At 48.2% G+C, this 17,964-nt stretch overlaps 1 protein-coding gene across 1 annotated transcript in view; it reads right to left on the bottom strand.

Annotated features, from left to right (window-relative positions):
• ERICH6B (glutamate rich 6B) overlaps positions 1 to 17,955 on the bottom strand; it is a 51,916-nt gene extending 33,961 nt beyond the window's left edge. The window contains exons 1-4 of the mRNA XM_047855394.1: positions 17,691 to 17,955; positions 11,594 to 11,639; positions 7,766 to 7,932; positions 1,021 to 1,092 (exon numbers count right to left, since the gene is read on the bottom strand). Of these exons, the coding sequence (XP_047711350.1) occupies positions 1,021 to 1,092; positions 7,766 to 7,932; positions 11,594 to 11,639; positions 17,691 to 17,955 (550 nt within the window). The remainder of the gene's footprint in view (positions 1 to 1,020; positions 1,093 to 7,765; positions 7,933 to 11,593; positions 11,640 to 17,690) is intronic.
• Positions 17,956 to 17,964: the final 9 nt, after the last annotated feature.

Here is a 17,964-nt window from a genome sequence, read left to right as displayed (position 1 = left end):
TCGGTTTAAAAAGCACGTCCTAAATAGCTGGGGGAGACCAGAGTGGAGATCGTGGGTTTTGGGGTAAGTGGCTTCCACAGTCTTTGGCAGTTTGAGGCCTGTTGCTTACGTTCGACAAATAGTGATTCCCCTCCCTCTGTTCACACTTCATCCCGCCCACCAGAATTTAAATTCTGAGAAGTTGTCATTTTTTTCTTTTCACGGGCACACTGAGCTCCTGGAGGAACAGGTGCACAACGTAGCGATATATATATATATATATATATATATATATATATATATATATACATATATATATATATATATATATATGCTCTGGTACGTTCACTGCAAGCGTGGCCACTGTCTGTCAGAGGTTGTGATGTTTTTGTCCAACTTATATCCTGCCCAGTACGCAGTAGGTGAACAATTAAGTGTCGGTAGGTATACGGTAAATGTCACGGAAGAAACTGAGTAGGGGTAACCTATTATCTTTCCTTCCAATTCCAGTGGTAAATACCCTCACCTCCCTTTTCAAAATTCAATTCTCGTTCAAATTTAAAAGCACTTTACCCTTTGGCTCCGTTTCTTCCTTGGTCCCTGAGCCTGGCACCAAGCCCTAGAAATAATGCCTTGGCCACTGGCCTTAGGTAAGATCGCTGTATCCTAAAAGGTCAAAGGAGGTCTCTCTTTGGCCGGGGGCACGCTCATCCTGTTATTCTTACCTTCTTGTGGATGGATTTGTTAACTTCTACAAGTCATTTAAAATCATCATAAGATTGGGGCGCCTGGGTGGCTCAGTCGGTTAAGCGTCCGACTTCAGCTCAGGTCACGATCTCACGGTTCGTGAGTTCGAGCCCCGCGTCGGGCTCTGGGCTGATGGCTCAGAGCCTGGAGCCTGTTTCCGATTCTGTGTCTCCCTCTCTCTCTGCCCCTCCCCCGTTCATGCTCTGTCTCTCTCTGTCTCAAAAATAAATAAACATTAAAACAAAAATTAAAAAAATAAAATAAAATCATCATAAGATCATAAGATTTAAATACCTTCCAAATCTGACTTCTCAGTGGTTAGTGTGGTTGTGGAGAGTTTTAGTTTTGATTTTGATTTTGCATGTGCTGTTGAGAGACAGGAGAAGGTGGTGGTTAGCGATTTTAAACTCCCACTTTCTAAGGGATCCATATTAGACATTTAGGGCCCGAAGTTCTTCCTCGATGCCCAAGGCTGATCGCAAGAGGGGACGAGCAGATTGGAGCGCACTGGATGCACCCCCTGCCTTTCGTCCTCCTCTTTAGTTCTGCTAACTTATCCAGGACTGTGGTGAACCAGGGGTCGGGACACGTAGCCCCTCTGTGGCCTTCTCCTCTGGTTACCACAGGGCCAGTTAGGATCCTCAGGATAGACAGAACAGTATGGGGGGAGATTTTGGAGCTCCAGGTCGCCCCAAAGCCATGTGGAAATGTATGGGGTATGTGTGTCACTACGGGAAGTGGGCATGTCTGCCCTCCTGGTGCTCTCTGAGGAGTGTTCGATGGGAGCTGGCCGGGACACAAGGGGGCTATTTAGTACGATCCGCTAAGATACGCAATGGGAGGCTACTGTATTTTCTGAGGACTTTTGTAAGTTCTTGGTTATCGTTATTTTATGTCTGGCGGGATCTTGTAGTCCCTATTCCTTTCTGTGCCCTCCCCACCTCTCCCTCTTCCTATCCCTACACCCATGCATGCACGCACACACGTCCTGTATGTAAGTCCTATGTGTGCACAGCAGAGACTAGCAGGCCAGTGGTCAAAAAGCAGAGGCAAACTGCTCCGCCTGCCCCCGGGGGTGTCAGGATTCGAGCCTGGGCCAAGGGGTCAGGACGCAAGCCTCCCGCACCCGTGCAGCATCCGTGACTATCAGTCCTTTAGCTGAGGCTGAGCCCTCTGCAGTCAAGGACCTCTCCAGCTTTTAAGAAGACTCATCCCATGCCCCGATGCATCAGCACTCCTGTGGCGCTTGGGTAAATTCCTAGCAGTGCTATTGCTGGGTCGTAGGGTAGTTCTGTTTTTAACTTTCTGAGGAACCTCCACACTGGTTTCCAGAGCGGCTGCACCAGTTTGCATTCCCACCAGCAGTGCAAGAGGGTTCCCATTTCTCCGCGTCCTCGTCAGCGTCTGTAGTTTCCTGGTGTGTTCATTTTAGCCGCTCCCGATGTTTACAGCAGCGCTTTCAACACTAGCCAAATTATGGAAAGAGCCCAAATGGCCATCAGCTGACGAATGGATAAAGAAGATGTGGTTTATATAAGCAATGGAATACTACTTGGCAATGAGAAAGAACGAAATCTTGTCATTTGCAGCAACATGGATGGAACTGGAAGGTATTATGCTGAGTAAAATAAGTCAGTCAGAGAAAGATATCATATATTTTCGCTCATATGTGGATCTTGAGAAACTGAACAGAAGAGCATGGGGGAAGGGAAGGGGGAAAAATAGTTACAAACAGAGACGGAGGGAGGGAAACCAGAAGAGACTCTTAAATACAGAGAACAAACTGAGGGTTGATGGGGTAGTGGGTGAGACAGGGGGAAATGGGTGATGGCCATTGGGGAGGGCACTTGTTGGGATGAGCACTGGGTGTTGTAGGTAAGTCAATTTGGCAATAAATTATATTCATTAAAAAAAGGGGAAAAAAAGAGAAAATACTGGAGAAGAACTTTGTTGTTTTTGAGTTGAAGAACTCCTTCAACAAGATAAAAATTGTAACTTATAAAGGAAACTAGTAATAAATTCAACGTCATTAAAAATATAAAAAAAATAGGGGCGCCTGGGTGGCTCAGTCGGTTAAGCGGCCGACTTCGGCTCAGGTCATGATCTCGCGGTTCGTGAGTTCGAGCCCCGCGTCGGGCTCTGTGCGGACAGCTCAGAGCCTGGAGCCTGTTTTGGATTCTGTGCCTCCCTCTCTCCCCGGTTCATGCTCTGTCTCTCTCTGTCTCAAAAAAAAAATAAACGTTAAAAAAAAAAATTTTTTTTTAAATGTAAAAAAATCAAATAAAAAAGAAGAAAACTCATCCCACTGTGGCATAGCTCTGTTAGCGATCTTTTTTTTTTTTGAACGTATTTCCCCGAAGGCGGTCCTACTCTAGCCCTTCAGCGCACAGGCAGAGTCAGACCTCGTCCTTGTGCGGAGAGCATGGATGCTTGAAGGCAGTTATCCTCTCTCAGAGCCACGCGTCTTCAGGCTTGCCACCCCCTTGGTTCCAACACGTCTGCGGATGATGCAGCCTCTGAGTCTGCCTAACGCCGCTCTCTCCTCCGAGTCTGCGTCCAACTCTCATGCGGTGTGGCAGTCCTCACACTGAACAGCTGTCCCGGGGCTGGCTAAAGCAGGACTGATTTCCGTTTGTATCGTCTTTTAACTGTATTTGGTTACGCTAACTTTTCCAGCACTCACATCAGTCATACCACTGACTTCTTAAACTTGTGGATGAGCAAAGTGTCTACCCCAAACAGGCCTTCCCCACCTTGTACTTTCCCATCCTACCATTTTTGTGGGCTTCAAAGCAGGATCCGCTCTAAGTTAGCGCTGGACTTTATGTAGCTAGTCCCGGGTCAATGTTTCCGCCTGTCAGGATTGTTTAGAATCTGATTGCATTATCCCCATCAACCAACAGCTTCAGGTCGTCTGCAAATATATATATTCCTCCTCCGTCCGTATCCAGGTCTGTGCTAAAATGTCCCGAGCCCTGTGGCTCCCCACTAGAAACTGGGTTGACTCTGATCCTTAAACAGTATCTCTGGGTGGTTATTCGACAGTTCTCATTCTATCATCTTCCATTGGCATCCACCTGACATTTCTCCGACTCGTCCACGGAATAGCAGGAAGGCTTTGCAAATGAACCCCCTTGTGGAATGTGGGCCTACTGGGTTACCACAGTTCCCCCGATCTACTAACTTCGTCAAGAAGGGACCTTGATTTGTCCTTAGCCTATGCTGGTTTCTTGTGACCATTTTGCTCTCAGTATTTTTGCCCTGGGTTGGTCGCCCAGACTCATTTCCCATTTCCTCAAAAACCATACATGTGATTAAGCCACTCTCACTCTATAGATATTCTGGTGTATGTTTTATCCCGGTCAGGACACGGAGTTATCGTTCCCTTCTGATCTTTTCACCAGCCTTTGGTTTCTGCTATTTCTTGCCTAATTTTGTTGCATCTATTTCAATCCAGAGATCACTTTTCCTTCTTAGAGAAGTCAAATTAAATGGCAAAGAACCTGACTTTCTCTGACTCGTTCCTCCGAATTGCACTATAAACAGTGTCCCTGTTTACCTTGATCTTCTTCTTGCCCCAATCATATTTTATTTATTTCTAAAAAATCTTTAACGTTTATTTATTTTTGTGAGAGAGAGAAAGAGCACAAGTGGGGGAAGGGCAGAGAGAGAGGGAGACACAGAATCCAAAGCAGGTTCCAGGCTCTGAGCTGTCAGCACAGAGCCCGACGCGGGGCTCGAACTCCCAAGCTGTGAGATGATGACCTGAGCCGAAGTTGGAGGCTTAACTGACTGAGCCACCCAGGCGCCCATACCTAATCATATTTTAAAAGGACCCTCTTTTTTTTGTGGCTGCCTGCATGATAATGATGATGATGGTGGTGGTGAGGGGGATGGTGACAACGATGACTTTTTGGGAAGAATAAGTTTGTCCTGGGCTTCAGCTCTCCTGGCACTATTCTTAAGTTTGAGCCATTTTCCTACCTTTATCACAGGTAACCTTCTCATCTTTTTAGCCTCTGCGTGTGATCTTTCAAAATCTGAGTCTACTGGAGGAAACGGCACTGGTCTGCACTTTGGGGAGTTTTCCAACCGTCTTCTCCATCCGGCCAGGTGGCTTGAGGTAAACTCCACTGACAGCCCTTCCTCCCTCTGTTTATCCCCACCCACATTCCTATACGGACAGTATCTCTTTGTATATACATCTTTCTATACGGGGCCCCCTTCCTACCAAGACTTTTTTGGGGAGTAGGATACACCCTCCTATCACCATATCTGGTCCTGAATCAGGTGAGGATTCAACAACAATTTTGCAAGTATTTAACAAATATTTACAGTATACTCACACAGGCTTACTATGTGCCAGGCACTAAGTCTTGAGGAGTTTTACAGCCATGGGCATAATGGTCTGTGTTAGAACTTCTGCAGTTCTTTACGATCCTGCTCTGTGCCTGGGTAGGTAGACACCTGAGGCCATCAATAGCCTTTCTGGTCCTCCCTCGGAACACTTCCTTATATACATCATGAGGCATTTCTTGTGCCGTTAGCATTCCTTCAGTATCAGACTGCCACTCTCCATAGTAATAGGTTTCAAGGATTTATCTGGGTGTTTTCCCTCCATATTCGGTTCAAAGTCTTATTTGTTGAGAAGGGCCTTGCCATGTAAAATGCTGTTTCTGGCCCGCGGGGGTTGAACAATCCCATAACTTACCAATGCTTTAAAAAGAGGAACCTAGCCCCCGTGAAATTTATCCTCCACTTGAGGTTCTCTGGTTCTCCAATATTCCTGTCCCTATGAATCCTCTGGGGATGTTGTTAAGAATGCAAACAGGGATCCTGATAAGGCTGGAAGTCTGCATCTTTACAGGAAATCTGGGACAGGGATGCACAGTCCCGGACCTGGAGGAATCGCAGGATCGATGCCTGCTCTCACCTCTGCTGTTCCCGCTGGCCCTCAGCCCTACACAGCCAGCGTTTTGGCTTGTTTTTGCCTTGAATGTCTGTGTTTCTCCAACAAGTGGGTGGCTGGCTCCTGCCCCGGGCTGAAAGCAGATTCTTTTTTGTGTCTTGCCTCCTTGGGAGTCCTTAGTGTTCTGTACTCCAGCCGCAGAAGGACTGGCTTTCCTTCATGGCGTGGGCCCCATCCTGTCACCCACGCATCATTTTCCCTGTGTCACTTTCCTCTCTCTCCTCTTGACGTGGGTTTGAGCCCTTCCACCTTCCTGGACCTCCGTACTTCCTGGGTTTTTTTCCTGCACACCGTCACTTTCTCTTACAACTCTTTCACTTCAGAAGGAAGTATCTTTGCCATCTGTCTGCCCCATCCCATTGCCCAGACATAATCATGTACATATTATAGGCACGTTTGGCCCAACTGTTAGCCGTGCTCTCCAAAGGATGGCTTGCAAATCCAAGGCAGAAGGGGAAAGAAAAACCTCCACAAATTTTAGAGAATTGCCTGCTGTCCCTTGTGTTTCCACCTCTGCTGTGGGCACCACCTCTTCACGTAACTGCAGGAACCTGGGTGTGTCCCTGGTCCTGGCTTAGAGCCTCTAACCCAAAGCACACCTTTGGCCCAAGCCACCCATGTCACAGTATTTGATCAGCGGGCACTTCCCGTGGGTGGCTAGACTTTTAATAAACACCAAACATATGCTGGCTGTAAAGAACTCAGTGTTAAAAAGACACTTAGCTGCAAAACGTGCCCCTACAGACCAAATATGCAGAGTGCTTCAGACCTAAATTAGACACAGACATGACTAGCTCTGTAAATTAAGCTTAGGGACCAAAAGGATCATGAATGAACACGTCAAATAAAACAGTGACGGCAGGAGGCTCTCTCTCTCTCTGGAGGTGGGTCCACAGCTATAAGGACAGGCTTTGGTGCCCCCCTTCCCTCCCCCCTGCCTTCTTCTATCTTCTTTCTTCCCTCCCACATCCTTTCAAGCTTAGCACTGGCCCTTTACAGGCTATTACCCAGTAAATGGCTTTAAGAATCCTGCTTATGAATATTTAGATAAATGCTCAGATTCTCCCCAGCTGTCATACTTATTGACTTTGAAACGGTTCCAGTTCTCAGGGCTCCCTCGGAGCTCACGTGCTGACCGAAGTCCCCCACGAACTGATTTAGCCCATAACATACTCTTCATCCCGCCTGGGCTGCCCGCGCCACTGGGCTCCTGGCCTGCGTGGCCCTGCCCTCTGCCTCTCCCCCCTCCCTCATAGGGTTTCGGGCTCTTAATTTCATTTAACCACATTCGAGCTACAAAATATAGCAGGCACGGATGCAGGCAGGGAAGGGGAGGGGGTGATGGGGGAATCTAATTTACCGCTGCCATGACTACAGATGTGAAATGAATCTGTGAACCCGTGATGGATCAATCTCACGAAGGCGGGATTTAAATTATTAATAACGGCAAGAAATGCTATTCAGTGTTCCGTCCCAGGATCCTAGAGTGAGGGGACTTTGGGCTTAATTGGGTAGAGGATTAAGATTCTCAACGCAATCTTGCCAAACTGTCTCTGGAGTGTCTCCAGGTTGTGGCTACAAAAGTTCACGCTGCCGATGATTTTGGCTGGTTCTGAATCCGGGCTGGCTTTGCCTGCCTGCTGAGACAGAATCCCATTTGCCACAGTCCACGTGATCATCCGGATACAGCCCATCACCCCGAGGAACCAGTCTGTAATCTGGGAAGGTAATGGCCTGTGTCCCCGAGGGAAATAGGGCCTGTGTTCATGTAGCACGGTAACAGGAAGGCTAATGAAAAGAGAGGGGAAGATTGAAAAAGGTGTTTGTTCTAGCACTTTGCTGATGCTCTTTCTCTGAGGGGGGTCTGGGCTGGGGGATGGGGGTGGCAGGGCTAGTAGAGGAGTTTAACTTTTTCCCTAAAGTACCATATCGAATGGCACGGGAAGAAATATCTGTCATTAGCATGAGAGGCAACGCGGGAGCCCCGCTCTTTCGCACGCACGGAATGCATGCCCCCTCCAGCCCCCTGTGTGACGGCCAGCAGGGGGCAGTTCCCCTTACCCAACTTACTCTCATAGATCCATTCTGTCTGCGTGCTCTCGTCATGCCAGGCCAGAAGTTCTCCATCTTGCTGCACGGAGGATGTGGAAGGCATCGCATCATGGTATGGAGACTCGTGGGACAATTCAGAGATGAAAGGAGGGGCGGCGTAGAAGGTGGTCCCCCGAGGGGGTTCCCTGTCAGAAGGGAGCACAGGGGCGGGTCAGCTTCCACACAGGGGTCCGGTCAGGCACTGGGTTCTAAGGCCTGCTGGGAAAGTGGGGGTGGGGTGCTACCCTCCGTCTCGGGCAGACTCTGCCCGTCCCAGATGGTGGATGTCGCAGGTTGAGAGGGACCAGCTTGTAGATGGTGGTAAATAGGCCCATGAGCCATTCCGGGTGGCGTAGCCCCACGTCGCCAACTGCTGCTTCGTTTGGAGTAGAAGTCTCTACGGATGCCTTCAAAGGCCAATGGGCCAGGCTTCCATTACTGACACTCTAGTGTTGCAGAACATTCTCTGTCCTTCCTCGTTATGACCCTGCCCATTTCAGTGGCCCTTTCTGCCTCAGAAAGAGTGGAAAAAAATACCAGAGTAGATGCTGCAGCTAAAATCAAGCCCTGAGGCCTGTCCCCTCTAGTCTGCCCACCACAGATACTGCCATTATGGAGAAAGGTTTCCACAGGGCCTGATGACAGAGCAGTGGCTGTGAGGCAGAGATCCTGCCATTTGACAGCTTAGTATCAAAAGGGGCAACCCCAAAATACCACAGCTGTGTTCTTCCTCGGGAATCTCTGGCTTTTAAGTGGGAACAAAAGCCCATAATTCAAAGGGATGAGAGGGGTCTTTGGGGGTATTTCAGCCCTGAGGTCACCTCATGTAAACCGGTCGAATGGCAGAGACAAGCGTGAGGGACAACGCCAACCCAAATGGGTGGCGACTGGGGTTGGTAGACAAAGCACGGACTTCGGTGCCAAACGACCCGAGCTTAAATCTTGGCTCTTGCACGATTGTGGAGTAACTTTGGGTAACCTACTTAACTTCTCTGGGCTTCGGCTTCTGCACCTTTCTGATAATCATACCTCCCTCATAGGTCCCCACCGGTGGGGATGAGACGAGAGTGGGCAATGTGGTCTTGGCTGCTGTTGTTCTTACTGGGGAGGTAAGGTCCCAGAAGGTTCTTACTGGGTTCGGTGGCCCTTCAGCGACAGGCCTGTTCCCTGTGTGGGTCAGGGTTCCCCTACGCAGAGGGGGACAGGGAGGGGGCTGCATTCTGAGGCTGGGGGGTGAAGAGGTTGAGGGAGAGGGGAGGAGGCCACCTGCCGTATCCGGGAGGCTCAGTGCCTGTGGGAGCTACAGACAGATCTCGTTTCATTTCCAAGGGACCCGTGGGAAGGCCTGGGTCTGTGCCAGCCTGCGGCTAGGGCAAAGTGGCTGTGTTCTCAGGATGCGCCATTAAAAAGGAGCAGTGGGGTCAAGTGGCAACATGGCAGATCCTAGATCAGGTGACCACAGGGATCGAGAACTAGTGGACATAGGTAAGCTCTTCAGGCAAGTGTCAATCCTTGCCCTGTTCCGGGCCTCAAGGCCAGATCAGGAGACTCTCCTGGGCTTTATCTTTTTAGCGGGATGATGCCTGTCCTGTCTCACTCCCTGGTGACCCCGAGAGGTAACGCAAGTCCCCATGAAAGGACTCTGAGAAGTCAAAGCAGCCAAACACGATGAGGGGGTTATACTTAAGGTAATGGTGGCCCTATCCGGCCATTGCCATGGCCATGTACATTTACTCAACGTCCTCCCTGCCACACCTGCCTTGGGCTGGGACGGTGCAGGGTCTCTGGGGCACCTGTGGAGGCGGGGCTGGGGTTCTGGCCTCCTGAGCCAAACGCCAGCTCCCTGCCCCGTCTGCAGTGCAAGGGTTCAGGAAGAGCCATGGATCCTGGATCCAGGGGAGCGTGGATGGTTGCAGGCCTGCGTGGTCAGCTGTTTCAGAGTGGGGGAGGGGCCTGTGTGCTCGGGGTGGGGGACCTTCAGGGCATGCGTGTAGAAGTGGGAGAGGGAGCCTTCCTGTTTATCAGGGACCCACGAAACGCTGCTGAACCTGAACCTGCTTCCTTTTCCCACCCCCTGCCTTAACAAACACATATGAGTGTAACACGTCCTGCCTGAAGTGGTTTGCACAGTTTCAGTGTCTCAGCAACCTTGTGCCAGGAAAAGCCAGGGGCTCTCTGAGCACCCATGGCCCAGATCTGGACTCTGGGAGCCAAGCCAAAAAGCGTGTGACAGACACAGGTGAGGCCCCAGGGCCCCTCCGATCCTCATGCACTCCTCGGTGACAGGAAAGCCACTCAGCTGGAATATGAATAAAGGGCTGGAAGGGTGCATACGTTTAGGTCAAAGCTGACCAGGAATCATGACTCTTGTCGCGGGCGTGCTAAGTTTCCATGCGGTGGCTCCTGGGGAGCAGACCAGGAATGACAACGAGCCACAGCGCTTACTGAACACGTCATGTGCACTCGGCACGGTTCTCAGGGAGCCCTTTTTTTTAAAAAAAAATTTTTTTTAACGTTTTATTTATTTTTGAGACAGAGAGAGAGACAGAGCATGAATGGGGCAGGGGCAGAGAGAGAGGGAGACACAGAATCGGAGGGAGACACAGAATCGGAAGCAGGCTCCAGGCTCTGAGCCATCAGCCCGGAGCCTGACGCGGGGCTCGAACTCACGGATCGCGAGATCGTGACTGAGCTGAAGTCAGACGCTTAACCGACTGAGCCACCCAGGCGCCCCCTCAGGGAGCCCTGTGAGTTACTACTCCTTTCATCCCGACCACAGCCTCCTACGGCTGAAATTCTTACTGTCCCCATTTTATGAAGGAAGAGTCTGGGGCCGCAGGAGATGACGTGGCTGCCCTGGGGCACACAGCGGGCTGGGTGGAGCCGCTGACATTCGAACCCAAGCAGCCTGGTGCTCGAGTCCCTGTTCCAGTCACAGCCTTTCCAGTGGTCCCTGCCACATTGCTTAACACGCTGTGGGTGTCAGCAATGGAGGTGAAGGGGCCTCGGAAGAGCCCCTCCCTTTGAGGTGTTGCTTCAGTGGAGGCGAGGCCGTCAGACCCACGGTGCTCAGCCTCCCGCAGTGTGCAGCCTGGAGCGCAGGACCCGGCGGGCTCGCGGGGCTGAGGGGTAGCCCTCAAGTTGCAACCTGTGGGCTCTGAATGCGGAGCAGCAGGGGTCTCCTTTCTGCGTCTCACCATAACCGAACTGGCCTCGTGCTTTCTTTGTATCTAATGCCAACCCACTTCACCGGTGGACACAAATGTCCCCCCGCCCCCCCCCCCCCATCATCCTTTGGGGAGGGATTGTGGAGGAGGAGACACAAGGACTAGGCCTGTGAGTGGGAAGTCGGGGTACCCCCCACCTTGGTTTCTGCAGAGCTGAGCGCATAGAAGGAGGCATTTACGTGCCTGAACGAGGCAGATGGCAACTCTCTTTTGGGCATTGTGTTTACGGTGAGCACGGCCGCAAGCCCCTTGCCACCTCTCCCAGGTTGAGACCTTGTCTGCGGACTCAGATGGCTCCTGCCCTTTCCTCTCTGTAGTGCTGGGCGTCCAGGAATCGGACCTTGGGAACTGTCCCTCACCCTGTGAGTGGCCGAGTGGCAGAAGGCAGTGGTGGGAGGTCCTTTCTGTGTGACTCCCCAAGACCCCCGTCCCTCCACTGCAACCCCTCCTTCTCCAGGGGGCCTGTCCCCTGCACCGCCACCCCACCCCCCTACTCCCCAGCTTCGGGACGCAAAGGCTCCCGAAGCAGCATCCCTAAGCATGAATTTCCATCTGATTTATCCAAAAAGAAAACTATTACCTTGTAAGGATAGGCAGGCTTTTCCATGAATACATCATATTGAATTCTATTGGAAAAAGAACAGGACAATATTGAAAAAAAAGAAAGCATCTTTTTCTTTCTTTTTTTTTTTTTTTCTTATTTAAAAATGTGTGGTCGGGGCGCCCGGGTGGCTCAGGCGGTTGAGCATCTGACTCCGGCTCAGGTCATGATCTCACAGTTCGTGAGTTCGAGCCCCGTGTCGGACTCAGTGCTGACAGCTCAGAGCCTGGAGCCTGCTTCGGATTCTGTGTCTCCCTCTCTCTCTCTGCCCCTCCCCGCTCATGCTCTGTCTCTGTCTTAAAAATAAATAAAACATTTAAAAAAAAGTGCTGTCAAGTATGTGATGCTAGGTTTGGGGTGGAGAGGTCCCGATTTGTAGAATTTTTCTATTTTTAGTTGTTAGTATTGTCTCTCTTAATGGTTTCCTTTAGAAATTACAAGGTTAAATTTCATAAAGTCAAGGAGAACTCAAGAAGATAATGTTCATGAAAGCATGGATTTTGGAAATTCAAGTTTGCTTTGTTAATCTTCGGGTTATCAGACAGGCCTCCTTCTGTCCCGAGGTGAAGGCTATCTGTAGAGAAGAGGTAACTGGGGTTTCAGAATATTAATATTTTAATACGAGTATTAAACATAACATAAATATTAATTAATATACATGTTAGTATTTTAATATTAAAATATAAATATTTTACAATTTAGTTTTAATGTCAAAGAGGCTGTTTGTGTCATTTAATTACCCATTTGCCTGGAATGATACGTTAGGAATTTCGTGCACAACTGGGATAAAATATGCCACCAATTCTCATAATAGAGACCGGTAGAATGGAAGGAGGAAAGAGATAAGAACCAGAATTTGAAGTTTGGAACCTCGATGTGTCAACACTTTTCCTTACCCACAGTTTACCCATGAGACAGAGTATTATTGAGGAATATTACTTGGGTGTTAAAATGATGTCTGCAAAAACCAAACGACATGGGCAAATGTTCAAGTCACGACACGGTTACAAAGTAAAATACAAAGTTGCACGTACCGTATGTTTAAAACAGTGAAAACAAACGAGCTACAAAACAAATATAGAAGAAATAAGAGTGGAAGGACAGAATAAGAATCACTAAAAAGTGAATCAGCTCTATTTATATTTGAATGTTGGTAGAGTGGACAATGTTTTGCTGCTCTCTGCTTTTCAAGTTTTCAGTTAAAAAAAATGAACAAAAGCAAGGGGCGCCTGAGTGGCTCAGTTGGTCGAGCACCTGACTCTTGATTTCAGCTCAGGCCTTGATCTCAGGTCGTGGGATCGAGTCCCGCCTTGGCGGCTGCACTGAGCATGGTGCCTGGTTGGGATTCTCTCTCTCTCTCCCTCGCTTGTGTGCTTTCTCTCTCTCAAAAGCAAACAAACAAATAAACAAAAGTAGATTTTTTTTTTAATGCCATTCTCCTAAAATTAAAATATGCACATAAGTTATTAAAAAGCCAAAACAAAGAATGAAAGGAGGAAGGAAAGGAGAAAAGACAGAGGTGATTACAAGAGGAAGAGAAGAGAAGCCTTGGGAGCCTGTCCTGGTTCCTTTAATGGCTTCCTGTGACCGTGGAGTAGTCACCTACCCTCTCTTTGACTCCAGGTTCTGCATTTGCAAAGTGGGGACAAATAATGGCTGGGAGAATTTAAGGGGACAAAGATCGTGAAATATACAACACACGCCGATGCCACTGCACTGTGCTCCTGACCTCGGGCAAGACACATAGAGAGACACGTACAGAAAGTGATGCTGTTTGTTCCGGAGCAGAGTGGAGGCTGTGAGCGACTGGCCTTGGGGCTCAGCAACTCCCTCACCAGTTCCAACTCAAGGCAGGCTGGTTGCAAAGCTCTGTCACCATCTGTGAAGTTTCCTGCCTGACAAATTGGCTGGCTCTCCCATCCCTGCCTTATCAATATATTGCAAACCTTTCTCCTTCAGTACACAGAAAACTGCTGGGTACCCTGTTGGAAAGGGTTGTTGGGGCAACTCTTAACTGGAAATGGCCACTGAATGATAATAGCATGTGGGCGAAACGGCATCTGGAGCTGTGGGAGAGGGGGTGGGGGCAGCGAGGGTAAAGAAAATCAAATCCGGCAGATTACACGTATCAAAATACAATTGGGCAAAAACATTATGAGTCAAAATTAAAATACTGCGACAGCTCTACGGTATTATTTACCACTGAGCAGAATGCATCTTCAGGAAGTTCTGGGGTTCTAAAAAAACCAAACGGGGCCTCATTATGGAACGGTTTCATGTTCTACGATGGCATGATAGTAACATAGATGGCACTTCCTTCTAGCACCTCCTGCCCACGTGAAATCAGAAGAGCATTTTTGCACCTCACAATGGAGGTGGGAGAGCTTTCAAAGCATTTTCGGATATACTTTTTCACTTACATTTTGCAACCACACTGTGAAGAAAGGTAGTTTTACGTACAGGCAAACTGAAATTTAGAGAAAGTTAAGTGATATGCCCAAGGTCAAAGGCGGCCCCACCATGTGCTGAATCATCTGACTCTGACATCACACCTGCAGCGTGGACACCCACGGTTTACGAAACCTGCGTGGAACCTCTTGGGGAGATCAGTCACACGGAGCTATTGATTATTCGGTGGCAAGTGATGCCGCGTTTATATTCAAGTTGCTCATCTAATTTTATTGGATTTCCCCCACAGACCGTGGGGAAAATTATTTTTCTTTCTTTCTTTCTTTCTTTCCTTTCTTTTTTTTTTTTTCAACGTTTATTTATTTTTGGGACAGAGAGAGACAGAGCATGAACGGGGGAGGGGCAGAGAGAGAGGGAGACACAGAATCAGAAACAGGCTCCAGGCTCTGAGCCATCAGCCCAGAGCCTGACGCGGGGCTCGAACCCACGGACCGCGAGATCGTTACCTGGCTGAAGTCGGACGCTTAACCGACTGCGCCACCCAGGCGCCCCGAAAATTATTTCTTTAAAGAAGAGAGGAGGGTACAGGTTGTAGTATGACCCTACCCTGATTTATCCAGGGCAATGGGAGTCTCTGAAATTGACCAGCCTGCAGAGTAGTTAGGTGGGGGGCACAGATCCCTCCCACACCCCAATCCATTGCATCTTCTCTTTTTGTTAAGTCCACTTCACAAGCTGAGTGGGTGGGGTGTGTGGTGGGGAGAGTATAAATTACCCTTCACAAGTCAACGGTAGGAGAGTCATGGAACATACCACAATACACGAATAGTAATAGTAAAAGGAGCTAACACTTGCCTAGGCTTCCGAGGCTATGTGCCCGGCAGAGTTCATAATGCTTTACATGATTTAATCCCTTTAATCTTCACAGATACCCTATAAGGTATGTCTGTTGTTATTCCTAATTGATAGTTAAGAAAACTAGCACACAGAGGGCTTCAGTGACTTGCCCAAGTTCACGCACTAATAAGTGGGAGAGATCTGACATGCCAGCCTAGGCAATTAAGCTCCCGAGAGAGGAAGAAGATGGTGTCCTTTGTGATAGACTCACATCTACCACCAGATAGACAAATAAATGGCACGCTGGCTTCTCCATCCTCTTGGGCGAAATGGGGCCTCAGAATCTTTCTCAACACAGTGCTCCAGCACTAGTCTCTAGTAATTAATCCATCAGCCTAAGAGAGGGGAGCCCGTTTTGTCATTTCCAGGGCTCATTTTATAGGTGCCAATTAATTTATAAAAATATCTTAAAGGACAAATGCTGGTGTGTGCATGTGTGTGTATGTGCATACGCGTGCGTGTGTGTTTGACTTTATGAAACAAACGACATGAAGCTTGATTCAATTTGCATCCACCGAGCATTTGCTATGGGTCTGGAAGGCATTCTTGTGCCAAGGGCTAAGCCAATTTATATCTTAAAGGTATTGGTAGAATATTCCACGTAAGGAAATATTGATGTAAATTCTTTTGAAAAGTTCCAAATCCTGTTGTAGACCCTTTTTAATGTAACCTGTTTTGTGCAGCCTGGCGCGGTACCCTGGGTTTTCACAGACCAAAACATTCTTCCATGTGCCTTTCAAGGCACTTAACATTCCTCTACAGTTTTGCAGTGCCTCTCCAAATTTTGCTAGCAGGGCATTTATTTTCAAAGCTTTTGCTTTATACACAGTTCCATTCACTTGACAACATTGTATTTGTCCTACTCCAGTGGGTAATATATTTACAAAGGCCCAGTGCATACAGGGAACATGTTAAGAATGCTTGATGCATACTGTGCAAAAGAAATGGTCTGAATGCTATTTTTCAATCCTGGAATTACACCTGGTATTTGAACAGCAGGGATATTAGGATTCCGAGAGGGAGAGAGGCACACACAAAAGAGAGTTTCCCAGCAATAGAGAATTATCTCTCCAGTGCCCTAACTAAATTTCTTCGGGGGTAGCAGGAATCTAGGATGAGGCATCTGATTTGGTGAAGGGGGATGTAAAGGCAAAAATGCCTGTGTGGCTGCTGAGAACACCCAGGTTTTGGATGCAGGCTGCGTGTAATCAGACTGGGATTTAAAAATTGAAGCTGCCAAAAACAACCCCCCCCCAAAACAAATAAACAAGAAACCAAAAAAAAAAAAAACACCCAAAACCCAGAAAACAAAAAACACAAAACACAAAATCAAGCTGCCTGAGATGCTTGCAGTGGGTAACGGAACCAGATCCAGAAAAATAATGTAGTTCTATTTCTAGGTCAACAGTAAGATGATGCAGAAGACCTGGATGTTTAGCTTTCTGAACGTGGTTGGATATATAAGGCCAAGCAGTCACGTCAGCAAGGGAAGGCCCCGCGCAGGCCCGCGAGAAAGTGCGTATCAGCCGCTGCCAGCAACAGCACAGGGAGGCCAGGGCCAAATAATAAAGCCCAGTTTAAGGAACAGGTGCCAGTTGCGGGAACCGTGTTGGAAAAGTGTCAGCCCCAGGATGAGAGAAATCACTCCAGAGTTAAATACTCACCGGCAGAGTAAGATGATGCCTTCCGGGGACCTACTGGGTACCCTGAGAAGCATACTAGTGTCTGTTGACCTAACAACAGATTGTGGGATGTATTCTAGGAAGTAATTGGAGGTCATTGATAAAATTGAGCTCTAAAGATGTTTCTCAAAATGCCGTTTGGAAAACAAACGTAATGAGTAGAAATGAATGATTAATAATAGTAGGGAATCGATTGAAAATATTACGGCTTGCAAATACAATCCAGTGCAATGCAGCTATTAAAATGATTTGGAGAAAATTTAATAACATGAAATGATATTCCTAGAAGTATATATTTATGTGTGATTGCAATATATAAATATATAAATAAAGGTACCTTAAAAAAGTAGGTTACAAACACTTTATACAGCCTGGTGAGGGTATAACCAAAGTGGGAAAGTGATTATTCCCCTCTGGATGGGAGGGATTTTTGCTGTCTTCGTTTCGCTCATATACGGTTTCCCTAACGTCCGCAATAAATACGTGTTATTTGTGCAGTAAGGAAAAGATACAAGTTATGGGCTATATTCTGCTCGTTTTGTTTATGAATAGGTGCTTCATGTTCGTTAAGCCCCTCTGCTCTGTGGGCACCGTTCTTGGGGGCCCAGCTATTGAGACTGGGAGAACGTGGTCAGGAATGAGTGTTCCTACCTGTCGGCACTGAGGGCAGGATTGACAGATTGAGCCTCGGCTCTGTCTCAAGCTTGATCTTTTTTCCCTGGGCGTGGTGGTGGATGACAGTTGCTATCTTTTAAAATTTTGTTAAAAAAATGTTTATTTATTTTTGACAGAGAGAGAGAGAGAGAGAGAGACAGAGACAGAACATGAGCAGAGAGAGAGGGAGACACAGAATCGGAAGCAGGCTCCAGGCTCCAAGCTGTCAGCACAGAGCCCGACGCGGGGCTCGAACTCACAGACCGTGAGATCATGAGCTGAGCTGAAGTCAGACGCTCAACCGACTGAGCCACCCAGGCGCCCCACCAGTTGTTATCTTTTAGAAGGCCCTCTTCCGCATACCCGTCCCAGATACTCTTCTTCACACACCTACTCTTTTCCCTTCAGATACTCTCCCTCATCCAGATACTCACCGTCTTCCAGATACTTCCCCAACAGATACTCTTCTTCCAGGTCCTTTTCCTCCTGTAGATCCTCTCCCGCCTTCGCATACCCCTCTCCATACAGGTATGCCTTCCCCTTCAGCAACTTTTCCTCCTCCAGGTAGTCGTCTTCCTCCAGATATTCCTCCTCTTCCAGATACTCTTCCTCTTCAGGAAATAGATAGTCTTTCTCTGAACACTCTTCTTCCTCGATCTCCTCCCCCGAAGATACGGTCTGTGTGGAATTCTGGGACATTGTGGCAGA

This window comes from Prionailurus viverrinus, chromosome A1 (assembly GCF_022837055.1).
Source record: "Prionailurus viverrinus isolate Anna chromosome A1, UM_Priviv_1.0, whole genome shotgun sequence".
NCBI lineage: Eukaryota > Metazoa > Chordata > Mammalia > Carnivora > Felidae > Prionailurus > Prionailurus viverrinus.
This window is presented reverse-complemented; position numbering and strand designations above follow the sequence as displayed.